This window comes from Plasmopara halstedii, assembly GCF_900000015.1.
Source record: "Plasmopara halstedii genome assembly, contig: Scaffold_3109, whole genome shotgun sequence".
In the NCBI taxonomy this organism is placed as follows: Eukaryota; Oomycota; class Peronosporomycetes; order Peronosporales; family Peronosporaceae; genus Plasmopara; species Plasmopara halstedii.
The window spans coordinates 901,008-913,846 of NW_020190012.1; the positions used below are offsets into that span (position 1 = coordinate 901,008).

General features: G+C 47.6%; 3 protein-coding genes across 3 annotated transcripts; 1 reads left to right on the forward strand and 2 right to left on the reverse strand.

Annotated features, from left to right (window-relative positions):
- Positions 1-3,717: 3,717 nt before the first annotated feature.
- On the reverse strand, positions 3,718-3,965 carry PHALS_07513 (uncharacterized protein; the record flags this gene model as incomplete). The annotated part of the gene is made up of 2 exons (XM_024720992.1): positions 3,718-3,882; positions 3,906-3,965. The coding sequence occupies 2 exons, from the start codon at positions 3,963-3,965 to the stop codon at positions 3,718-3,720; spliced, it is 225 nt and encodes a 74-aa protein (XP_024586136.1).
- Positions 3,966-5,694: 1,729 nt separating this feature from the next.
- Positions 5,695-7,766, forward strand: PHALS_07514 (conserved hypothetical protein; the record flags this gene model as incomplete). Its single annotated transcript, XM_024720993.1, has 2 exons — positions 5,695-5,756; positions 5,837-7,766. 2 exons carry the CDS (start codon positions 5,695-5,697, stop codon positions 7,764-7,766), a joined length of 1,992 nt encoding a protein of 663 aa, XP_024586137.1.
- Positions 7,767-7,888: 122 nt separating this feature from the next.
- On the reverse strand, positions 7,889-8,492 carry PHALS_07515 (uncharacterized protein; the record flags this gene model as incomplete). Its single annotated transcript, XM_024720994.1, has 4 exons — positions 7,889-7,963; positions 8,031-8,177; positions 8,240-8,390; positions 8,452-8,492. 4 exons carry the CDS (start codon positions 8,490-8,492, stop codon positions 7,889-7,891), a joined length of 414 nt encoding a protein of 137 aa, XP_024586138.1.
- Between the last annotated feature and the right edge of the window lie 4,347 nt (positions 8,493-12,839).

Sequence of the window (12,839 nt, forward strand, 5' to 3'; positions counted from 1 at the left end):
GCCGTTTGTGATCTACACAGATCATCCTTCATTACGCCCTGCAACTCAGTCGCCTCACCTCTCGCAGAGGATGGCTAATCTTTACACATAAAACTTCGAGGTGAAGTATAAGCCAGGAACGCTGAATGCTTTGGCTGAAGCGTTATCACGCAGACCAGATTATGAGATTGATCATGTCACGATGGTGACGTCGTCAGTGGAGGATTTGATCCGCGCCGCATACACGGGTGATAGTATGAGTACAGCCCTACTACAGGCTCAAGGAGTCTGGAAACTCGAACAAGAAGTTGTCAGTGCGTTTGCTCACATGGTTACACCGATATTCGTTAAGTAACGGGTTGTTGTATTAAAGCACTGACTCGACAGATACGCCACGAATTGTATTTCCCCGCGATAAGGATTTAAAATACCGTATCCCTCGATATGGCCCAGGACACCCCACTTATTGGTCATCTCGGTCGTGGACAGACGTACAGCTCGGTGGGTTGCCATTTTTGTTGGCCCAAGCTGTTACAAATTGGGGAGCGCATATGTGCGCACGTGTGAGACGTGTTAAAGGGTGAAACCATCTCCGAATGCGGCGGCGCCGCTGGCCAGTTTACCGGCACCCTCCGGGTGATAGCAGTCCAAAAGTATGGACTTTGTGTTTGGCCTGCCGGAGGGCTCGGCAGGCAACACGGGTGTAGTGGTCGTTGTGAACCGTTCAAGAAAGATGGCTCATCTTGCGGAAGTGCCGGGCACCATCGACGGTGTGGGTAAAACGACACTGTTTGTCGATCGTGTCTTTCGACAGCATGGACTCCCGGAGTCAAATATCTCTGATAGAGGCCCGCGCTTCACTAAAAAGTTTTGGTCTACACTCTTCCGGGTTTTGAGCACCAAGTTGACTATGTCAACAGCGGACCATCCGCAACGATGGTCAGGCAGAGCGCGTTAATCGCGTCGTTGAAGACGATCGTCGCAGCGTCTTTGCTGAGTCACCGAAGCGCTATGTTTCCACTCGTAGAGTTTGCTCTGAACAATGCAGTGCATTCATTCCCAGCTACACACCGTTCTACGTCAACGGGCTTATTAATATCCGCGCGTCCCGCTGACACCGCCATCCCATGGTTCAGGGCTTGGCGGGGGGAATAGCCGAACGGCAAGCTGATGTCAGCCCCCTCACCGTGCGAAAAAAAGTCAAAGACTTCCTGTCTACTAGATTGAGTGTCTTACTAGACTTCGCGATGCGATGGCTGAAAGCCAAGACATGCAGAAGGAATATGCTGACGGAAAAGAAGAAAAAATGTTGAAAAAATTAAGGTCGGAGACCTGGTTTTATTTAATGCTAAATTTCTCGCTACACATGCGGTTTCTGCTGTCTTTAAGACAAAACTCCGTCCACAATTTATTCAACCTTTTTAGATCGTTGCCAAGCGAGGCCTAGCGTATACGCTGAAGCTTCCGAGAAGGATGCGCACCCACCCGATGTATTATGTGGCTTGCTTACACCGTACTAGGATCCGGCGCAAGTGAATGCGTACTGGAATACAACACTGAGATGCCACAGAAGCGTTGGCGCCGGGGCGTCGCTCGGTCACCCAGAAATCAAACCAGCAATTGGTTTTGAGCACAGAGTGCAACAACTTTCATTTCCAACGGCGCAAGGCGCTCCACCCTCGCACCAAGTGCCGTATTCGCCTGCTGGATGGCTAGGAGCCGCTCCGACAGAGCACGGTAATTCTTAACGCGAGGCAGTCGGTGCACACAGTGCTCCAGACTCTCGAGGTCCCCCGCACAGCGGTAGGCAATCTCGGAGAGATGCTCGGCAGAGTGCCGATAACGAAGGACTTTGTTCTCCAACGCTCAAAGAGCATCGCGAGTCACCGGACGGCGACCAATCAACAAAGTCGTCATCATCCGCCGCTGACCCTTCCAGTGAGAATGATGGCGTCTACTACCACGTGGAACGCCTTGTGGGTCGACGTCGCTGACGGGGTTTCGCCAAATATCTTGTGAAGTGGCGGGAAACCCAAACTACTCAGAGAACTCGTGGGAGCTTGAGGTGCCACTTCGGCAAGGCTGCCCAGACGTCGTAGTCGCTTATGATCAGAATAATCATGATACTTCGCGTCGTCTTGCGCACCGCATTTCTCGGCAGTAGCCCAGGAAGCCAGAGGGCCATGAGCTGAGTTCAATCCATGACCCTAAGCATGCTGTAGTTGTTGATTGACCCGTGTGAGAAACTTCAGAGCACGGAGAAGCGTTAGGGATTGTCCCATATGTCGCGGGGTGACAATACGCAGGAAGTCAGTGTTGCGCCTTATATTTGGCAAACTCATATCTAAGATGGCGCTCAACGCGCACGTCTACTTCCTTGTGGCTTCGCTGTAAGGTAGACCGCGAAGAAAGTTTGCGGTGCCGCTGCACCCATCGCTCAAAAAGCTCGTCATCACCATCTGCAGCGATTTCGCCAGCGGCGAGAACCACAGGAATGGTCCACATCGCGGAAACAGGAGCACCTCTTGTTTGAGCTCAAAGTCGAGCGCGGTAAAAAGCGAGATCGCAGAGCATTCCGCTGATTTAGCTCAGCTTGTGTTCTGGCCATAGGCCATACTTCGTTGACGCCGAACGATCAAGTCATCGCGTCTTTTGCTTCAGTAGCTGGTTTCGCCGAGCGGAAGTCGTGATCCACACGAGGGTCTAAGACAGAGCGTGGATACGAGCGCGAAAGGAGTGTCCGACTCGTAGTCGGCTTCCTTCACGAGGAATCTGTCGACCGGGTCGGGTGCGTTGTGTTGCGTCCAATTGCCGAGGGCACGGGATTAGCTTCCCGTGAAGCCGCGGCCGTACTGTCCGGAGATACGCCTGGTGTAGAAGAAGAAGGGCATTGCCCGTGGGCGCCCACGCTACCGGCTAGGCTGGGTTTTTGGGGTGTCGTAGACACAGTGCTCATAGAATGGTGTAGGTTTGAAGTTGTTCTTAAGAAATGCTAAGGTGTCTCTCAGATACGCGAGCCTCGTATGAGGCGACCATTAAATTTGAATTAGGACAATTCCACCAGGGAAACAGTGCCTGTCACCCAAAGTCTACAAGTTTCAGTCCATACTCAATCTTAAGACGTGCAAGCCACGTCTTACCTAGGATGGGAAATACCTAGGATCCAGGTCAAGGGCGAGCGGACCTTCTATGCTGTCAAACTCCTTATATAAAAATTCACTGCGTTGTCAAGTAGGCTCAAAAGAATCTAAATCGCCTTTCTTGATCCACTTGCAAGAAGCGCAGAAGTCAAATTCGTTTTCGGCAGCGTCAACATCTCTCCTCACCGTTTTATACAGTTGCGCGACGTACGTTATGCACGACACTCGTGAACCTGTCAGACCTTTCCAAAGTTTGGAAATTTGATGCTGACAGCTAACAACTCCTTCTAATTCTTGGTGTTAGTCGTTTTTTAAAGTTGAATTTCGTAGACCTCAACCTCTAGAACTAGCAATAACATTTCGTTTTTCTCTAGCGTTTACCACTGTGCCGACCAAGACTCGACGTTTTCTCGCGTGGGACACTACGGACGAGACTGCGCGGGAGCTCGACCTTTTAGACGAGAAAGAAGACGCTGGAAGGCGGCAGATGTTGATACTGCGTTTTATGTGACAACTATTAATTGCTTGTAAGAAAGAGATAACCAATTTCGTGCTCAACACGGCTGAATGTATGTGCCCACGCGCCCTCGTAGAGCTTTTACTTTTGGTGCTCCATTCGGCCATCGCGATACGAAAGAATTACTCCGCGTTTTACACGACACCCACCACATCTTCCGAGGAGATTGAGTGCAAGCCCGCATGTACTTATTCTCTTCATGCGGATGGCGGCCGGTGCCGTTTCTTGAAGCGTGTTAGCTGACATCTGAGCGCATTCAACTCTCGTACATGATTGACCGCACGCGATAAGACCATGCGGTGCGAATCTTTTGCTTTAGTAGTATACATGATGTGAATATCTCGTTAACCGAGCTCTCGCATGTAACGGCTCACCATCAATCTTTGGCCAAGGGACCGCTAAGCCGACGCTGTAGCTTCGTCTGATGCACAGCCGACCTCGCGTATATATACAAATAGATAGTCTCCACTATTGCTCTCAAATGACTTGACGCTCACCAAAGCTGCCTCGCTCTCCAAAGATTTCGTGGAAGCAGGTGGGCAACGTCAGATCTCTGGTTAAGGAGTTTTTGGAAGTTTCCTATGTGGCGACTGGTAACCGCTTTTAGGCTTGGAGCCACCAATCGCGTTATCTTCTCGGAGCCAGCAAGAGATAGAAGGTGTCTTGGTGCCGCGAGGCCAGATCCATGAACATATTGTGTTCCATTCTCACAGAGGATAAGCCGTAATCAGAGTCCGTCGTCGGTCGTCGGATTGACAACAAGTACTACCAAATGCAATGGGATTGCATTACAGCTAGCTGAAACGATTGCAATTCGCACTAGCTAATGCACAGGGGATGGGCTCACCAACCACCACTTGAATGACGAACCGAGGGTCTATCAAGTGAACAGTACTTCTTAGCTCTAAAAGCTATTTTGAAATGATACTATATATGTTTACTATCCCCGTTAATAAAATCATATATGGCACATAGCGAGAGATTAGCAGCCCTCGTGTCTTAAAAACCGCTCTCTACAGAGAGTTCTCACTCGCAAGCCGTTCTGAGAGCTCATCATGTCCATCTTAGTACTTCACTTTTAGGAACTTTCTTCGAGCTTTGCTCTAGGTAGCATAGAGTGTATGTGCTAAACGTACGCATAATCGTATTCAACAGCGGGAAGTACTGATTAGTCCGATTCAATTGCGAGTGATGGCCAAGAGGTCTACGCTGAAAGCGAAAACGAAGTCTCTAGGTAACAAGCGGTGATAAGACTTGTTTTTGTTATTACGAGACATTAAGCATGCAGACCATTGTGCTATATCCCCTTCACAAGTGCAATATCTACTAATTATAACGGAACTGAGTTGTGCAGTTATCTGGAAAAGCGAGTAGCAGGCCCTCAATACTAAATTAAAACAAATTTAAATGACCTCGATTTTGCGCAGAACTAAATGTGACTAGAAAATGAATCTTACAACTTTTAAACACTTTAACCTTGATAAAATTATCATCTTTATGCTATTGTAACTCCCAAGGAAATTTACACAAGAATCGGAAACCTTCCACAAAATTTGCTTCAAGAAATTTGTCACAATGTATAAATATAATATGTGACAGTAAGAACTGTAGGCAAATATGTAATGTCTGACTCTGGGCGATCCAATCCACACGGAAGACATGTGGAACGTAGACAGCCGGTTCAAGGTCATTGATGAGTGTAAATGTCCAATCGATATTTGCTGCTTGAACCCTGAGATGCGTGACGGATCTAGACACATTATCCTCCGATCGAACAAACAATTGCCATCGTCTCGATTGTTATGTAGAGACCAGCCTGATCCACCGACTCCATTCTATTTTGTCGTACTGTAATATGCTCGTCACAGCGTAAGTATAAAGCTACAGCACATGTACGGAACAAAGGCGTGCCTGCTTTATCGGAAAGAGTCCGTTTGGTTGTGGTACGAGCTATGACACTTTCTCACTTACCAAGCGGAGTAGCAAAAAAGTAGTTGAAACAAGCGAACAACCAAACGAGATTCTCTCGCTGTCGTTCGGTACTCTTTAGTCAAGAAGATGCCCCGCAGGTCGTCCACTGCTCTGTCACGTACAGCGTCCGTAAGCTCTACTGCTTCATCGTAAGTCTTCTACGTTTGCAACGACTTCAGATAGTTTTACAGTTTGATGCTGATAATGACGTTGCGATTTACGTGCGTAGACATCAAGGTGGAAAACTGCAGTTCCCTCTGCCAGATGATTACTTTCCACCAGTCAGCCTCACGCTAGCTCAAGTGCAGCAGTTTCACACTCAGGTGGAAGAGCTGGCCATTGACGCAATGGAGTCATGCCGGGATCACGAAAACCGAGTTGCCGGTTTTAGCATCGCGGACGATAAGCAGTGGCAGGATGTAACACGAGATTCAGACTTATCGATCGTCCGCCGCAAACAGGGATCGCTCACGATAACACGCACGTTCGGTACAGTCATGAGCAACTTCCGCCGCTTCGTAGACTTTTTTTCGTCTGAGACGTCAGAGCAGCTATTCGCTTGGAATCAATTTTTCTTTGGATGCGCTGTTGATGCCGTCGCGTTGTGTAGTCTTAATATAAACAAGTCAGCGAAACATGCGACGCTTGGTATCAAATGGACTTGCATTCAGCCTTCGATGCTCACGCGCAAACGAGACGAATGCTTTCTCGAATATATAACGTATAAGAAAGACGATCAAGGCCGCGATGTGGCGATAATTGTAAGAACTCCCGTCGATATTCCCGAATGCCCGCCGTTTCCGCACGAGCTTAAGACAAAGCGGGAGAAAGTCACGTCTGTCATGGTAGTGCGCAAAGCGGATTTGTGTCCGGACAAGACGCAGATTTTTATGCTGAGCAAATGTGAGCACAAGGGACTCACAGCTACCACCAAGTTTTGCAAAAAGCTTTTACGAGCATTTAAAGACGTGTCGCTCTCTGCCGATGCAAAAAAAATAGCCACATCTCCAGGATTAGCGGAGCAGTCTTACGCTGGAGGCGATCCTTATTCTATAGGAGATGGCATTAGGCCGTGGGTGCCGCCGGCTACTATACAACAAGGCTGCACGGACTGCTCTCGGACCTTTCGAGCGGGTCGTCGACGTCGTTACTGTCAATTGTGCGGAGACATGTTCTGTTCAAAGTGCCTTGTCAGACGGGCTGGAATTCGGCAAGAAAAGAATGGCACGAATAACCAAATCCCCATGACTAGCCAGCGAACATTTCGTGTGGCTCAGTCGCTCTTCTGCAAAGTGTGTGTCGGTCGTACTCGTGAAGAAGACCCGGAACCTATTCTAGAACATGCCGAGACAACCCGTTCCTCCGTCGTCTCGTCTAAGTCGTCTCAAGCAACTCGCCGTTCGTCTCTGACAAAATCGCAGATACCGAAGTCATCCACGCCGACTTCTTCAGTATCCCGTAGCTCCCTCTCGTACCAGAAGGATGCGCCTCGACGCAGTGCTACCTGGATTGAAGAGCACCGTAATTCTTGGTGGTCTGAAAATGAGTCTGACACGTGCAGCTGGAAGTCTGGCTCCAGTCGCTTCAGTACTATCTCACGCAATTGTAGCGGAGCCCCCACGGTGCGTTCGTCCTTTAGCTCAGAGTACTCCTATAGTAGAAATTCTTTTCTAGCGGTGCAGTCTTTAGAAACTCCATGCGAGATTGATGCAGACCGGATAAATGACTGCATTGATGAGCGCTCAAGTATATACGAAGTAATTGACACAAAAGACATGACACCGGAGTCGGAGCATCAGAAACAACTGCGAAGTCAGCAGTCTTCTGCCTCCGTGTGTACGGACTCCACTGATGATGGCGAACATCATGATGGTATCCGTAATCGATACACATCGACGCCAATAGCCCCAACATTTTTGCCGCCGCATTCTAACATTGCCCGACGTACACACAGCACCGACCAGAATGATAATGCTGGCTCATCCAAGTCGTTAGAACAGTGCATCGCGGAGCAAAATGAGCTTCTACAACAGGTATTATCGGCGAGCCGTGGTTTTTCTCCTGATGTTCGGGCACGAGTCAAGGCGTCTTCCGCGGGTCAAAGTACTGACGATGATGACGACGACGAAGGGCACGATGACGGCGTTTATGAGCTCTGATTTAACCACGAAGATAGCGGTTTGAATAAACACTTCCCATTTTTCATATTCGCGCTCACTACGAATCTGTATGATTTTCACACTCGATGCTTTTTTGTTCATCTCATAAAGAGTTTAAGAGTTTACAACGTCTCCAGGAGCAGAAACAGCACAGCGTTATTTTCCAAAGCATTCGTATGTTGCCGCCAAATAAGTATCTGTACAGGAGTTGGTTGGTTAAAGGGAGTGGCACAGAAAGAGATCATTTCTAAAAGAGGTGCGTACGATTTGTGAAGATAACCATTCCGCTCCTGAAACCCAGTGCGTTTCGTAAGAAAAAAGATTATGGTTTGAGACAGACCTGATAATGAAAAGTACTTTTGGCTGGATCTGTAATAGGGCTGCATGAACCGCCAATGCGGAGGTGGTTTGCTAATAACAGAGCAAGCCACAGAGTAGTCACCGCGACATGCTGTTAGACCTCGTCTACACACAGGTTGCTGAACATCCACAAAGTTTAATTCCTTCTTTGTCTGGCCAAGCGCTTCCAGGCCGGGGCGGTAGGTATGCCGTTCCCTTGCGTTTTCAGTTCTCACATAATTGGGCACTACATGAACATTTTTTCGCGTCCTGGTGTACAAAATACTTAAACAAATCTTTGTCAGAACATTAAGCGTAGGCAAACCGACGATAGAATGAAACATACAATGACTTTTGTGATGTTCCATCGAAATGTGCCGTAAACATCTTGATAATCAGCTTGTAAGAAATTGAGAAATAAATTGTCGTGTCTCGCCTCGATTGTAAAGTGCTTCTCCGTTGCAAATTTGGATCGATAATAACATCGCAGTATTGAAACGATATTTGTGGATATCGACTGTCCCAAAATCTCAGTGGACAAATTTATTCGCAATATATTGTTGTCAGCATCATCTGCATTTTTCGCGACCGACACTTCAATAGATAATTTGAATAGGTTATGCTTGATCTTAAGGCTTGCATTGTGAATGACGCACATTGATTTCACTTTCAGCAGATTGTCAACTCATTATTATATCTTGCAAATGCTTCTCTACAGGTTTGACGATAGTATGCAGACATCGAACTTTCGGTGGATTATCACGCACAGCATTTTAGATCTGTAACATAATCACCATACTTTATCTGAACGACTCGTCTTTTCAGCACAGCCTCGGAATCATTTCGATGTTTCATTAAAGCTTTGTAAGCTGTCGTTGGTAGCTATTTAGTAGGCTTTCATTAGGTCGCTTTGCATCACTTCCAGTTGTAAAATCTAAACCTAAAGCTTGCTGTCCGGATTTTCTCATCAACAATCGAAAGGAAATTAGCTTGGGCCAGCAGCAATGTCACATGTGCACTAAATGAGCATTTGACATTTTTTAAACAGAAAATGACCAAATTAAGATATGTGCACGCCGTGATGGATGTACGAAGACCTGCTTACTTTACAGGATACGGCTGCTTACATCCACTACTGACCTGTTTGCAAGGCTTGTGTTTTTATCTTTAATGTTTAAAATGTGCGCCTGGAATTTCCTCAACCGCACAAACAGATTCCAGTAGCAGAATCAGAAGACGTTTGTCAGCCGTCTCAAATGCTTTTGTAACCTCATTTGACATGCCGTGGTCACGAACACATCGGATTTCCATAAACTATAGAAATTTCATGCAAACTATATATTTTATAAATTTGCAGCCAAAAAAGTTGCCAGCCCTCTGATCGTATTTTGGTTTGATAATGATAAATAATACACATTTTATATCCTTTTGATTTACGCAAACGCATTTTAACCTTGCATTGATCGATCACATCGAGTCTAAATGTATGAGATATGTATGCTCATGTAAAATCTTTTTACCGGACTACATTAATGCTACTTCAATGTTTGTGCATTCACGTACTCATTCGACTTTTTAAGGAATTTTGTAATGTTGCATAGCTGAAAGCTATATACTGTGGAGCTCAGTGTGACGGCTCACTAACAATTGGTCATGAGCACAACTAAAGCATCACTTATTTTGATCAAACTACATGATACAAAGCGTTTGTTTTCAGCGTAGTTTTTCCAGCCTTAAACTCAAAATACTTCGACCACCATCTTCCCAGTTTCACTTTGACATACAATCTCATGATGACGAGTCGACTTCAAATAGCATAGTACACAAAATTGCAATGTTTCTATGTTGTAACCCGGGACTTTCGTATAAACGAGACAGCTGCGTGACGACAAATGCGATGTCCGGACGAGTGCACATTGTAAGATAAACAGACAGTCAATTGCTGGGTGTCATGGTCTCGAGCGCATCTCCAAACGCGCAGCTTTTGTACTTTGTAAGATAAAGCAGACAGCCAATTACGTAATATTATGGTCACGAGCACGTTTCCAAACGCCCAGCTTCTGTGCTTCGTGAATGTGCTGGCGACAGTTTGCGACCGGACGCGCACAGATTATCGACGTTCTTGGCGCTTTTCTGGTCAAATCTCTTAATCCTTCGTGATTGTAGCGTGTCTGTTTGATCATCAGGGTTGCCGCTGTCCTTTCGTGGTCGATTTCCATGCCCAAGGTGAGATTCGCCAAGCAAAGATCCCTCACCCTACAGATACTCCTTAACACCTCTTTCACCTCAAAAACCTCGCCTCTCGATTTGGCTGCAATGATCATACCATCGAAAAACAGACAAACGTACACAGCACTTCTTTGACCCCAGACGCGTTTATCCGGTCCACAGCTTTTAAAGTCGGTCTTTTTGAGGACATGATCAATCGTCAGCTCCACGCATGTGTAGCTTGCTTGGGTCCAGAAATGGCCTAGTTTAGCTGACACGCGAAGCCTTTGGCTCCCTTGACACCTAGCGTAATCCCCATGTAAACACGATCTGACAGTACACTGACAAAGAAGGCGGTGTCGCCGTCCAGCTGTTCTTTTTTTGTAGCCAGATATTGCACAAACTGTCAGTGCAACTCGAATTGAGTTCATGTTGGCTACTGGAGAGTACGACTCAACGAAACGCACGCCGAACTTTTGCTTCAAACCCTTGGTCAGCAATCATGCCTTATAACGCACCACACTAACATTCTTGTAACGGGGTTACACGTACCCTGGTATATTGGGGTAGGTCACACAAGATGGTGTAACAACACAATGGTTTGTCTACACCTCAACAAGAAGCCACAACGTGGCGAGACTGCCAGTTGTTTTTCTACTATTGAGTTAAGAAAGACTATCGCTTTAGATTTAGGCGGATCTGCCGGTTTGGATATTGCACAAAAGTTTTTATTTGCATTAAGCTAAGGTTTTGAAAACTTATGGAGTGAGCAAATTGCGATTCGCTACACTCATACTGGCTCTATTAAAGAACGTAAGGCTTCCTCCTAGCAAAGAGCTACGGCAGCCCCGCTGCACTAGGTAGCATTTGCATCTCCACCTGAGTCGTTACGACTGATCCTCTGTGGAAATGAAGCAATTCTCCTATTTGCCCCAGGACATGCAGGACGGGCTTAAAGAGCTGATGTCCATGCATGCCCTGGGGCATGCAACACCTTGCTTTCTCAAGGACTTGCAGCGATAAGTGAGCTCCTAAAGGCGTTTCCGAGCTATGAAAATGCTTTGCTAGAGCACTTAGAGCAGAAGATGTCGGCGTCAACTGCGTCCATGACGCCACCGTCGATGACGGATGACTCCTTCCGACCCAGGCCGCTCATGGTAAGCGTTAAGACCTTCGAGAGTAAGGATAGAGATAATCTCCTGCTCTGGATAAGAAGGCCGAAATGGCTATGGCATCTGCCATGCTCCAGAACACGCAACAGCGCGTGGCGCTAGCTATCTTTAATATCGGGGGTCGAGCGCGAGAATGGGAACAGAAGTGCCGCACTTCGGTTGAAGCAGCGTTTCTCTCTTAGGCGGAGCTGAAGCTACAGCTTTTGCGAACATTGTCGCCGTCTGACCAGAAATATCGCGTGCGATCGCGTTTCCTTGCCGCCTGACTGGGCAAGAATGAATTGGTGGACTTTGTCCAAGGGTTGCGTACTCTCATTGCCAGATGGCGTCCGATCCTCTTCCGAGGCGCCCACAGTGACCGTCGTTATGGAGGGCCTCCGCGCTGGCGTGGCTAAATGGAAGTCGTTCGTGTTCATCTGTCCTCTCCTGAAGAAGCAATGAATGTGGCATTGAATGCCAAATTCAACTTTAAGCCGGTACGTATTGGTTGGATTGCACACCCTCAGAGCTCTTCGAGCGGGCTTGAGCCAATGGATCTCAGCTTTGCTGAAAAATAGAGGGCAGAATTTTGAGCTGCCGGGTAGCGTTCGAACACCCGACGGTGTTTTGTCTCTGGAGACACCCATCACTTTTCGATTGGTTGTCCGCTGCGCAAGGCGCGTCAAGGTTCATCTTGCCGACGTCCCGCTTCTCATCGGTCTTCTGATTCGTCTCGGGAGAACGAGAACACCCGGTAGGCACCCAAACTGAAGAAAAATTGAGTTCTGTTGAGTCGCAAAGAGCCAGGGGGTAGTTGGGCCCAGCCATGACGAGCTTCGTGTATTTGAACACGGAACGTGTATGCAAGCCGGGTGTGCTACCGGAGATTCGATCGACTCCGGGCGTTGTGCAATTATGCTGGACGCTCCACGATAGAACGAGGTCGACCGTATGCTGTAGCACTGAAAGCGCGGTTGGGTGACACCGTAACTGTTTGCTTAGCGACGGGGACATGTGCCACGGTGCTGAGGGTCCCTGATGTCAACTTTCTTGACTTTGATAGCATAGGACGCTGCACAGTCTTAGACTTAGATTCAAGGTATGACCTCACCCTTCGTATGACATGGTTGGAACACAATGAGCCATGGATCAATTAGAGATCGAAGACCTTGGGCGCTACGCGCACGTCTCCGGGTGGAGTCATAAACTCACCTCTGCTAGGAAGAAGAAGCGCTATTGGCGCGGGCACTGGACTGGGATGGTCAACGTGATCGAGATCGGAGTATTCGAGTTGTCAAACACCGAAGGTGTATTGGACAGGAGTCCCGAGCATGGCTTATGGGCTGAACGTGGAGTGGCTCGTAAACCACTGAAT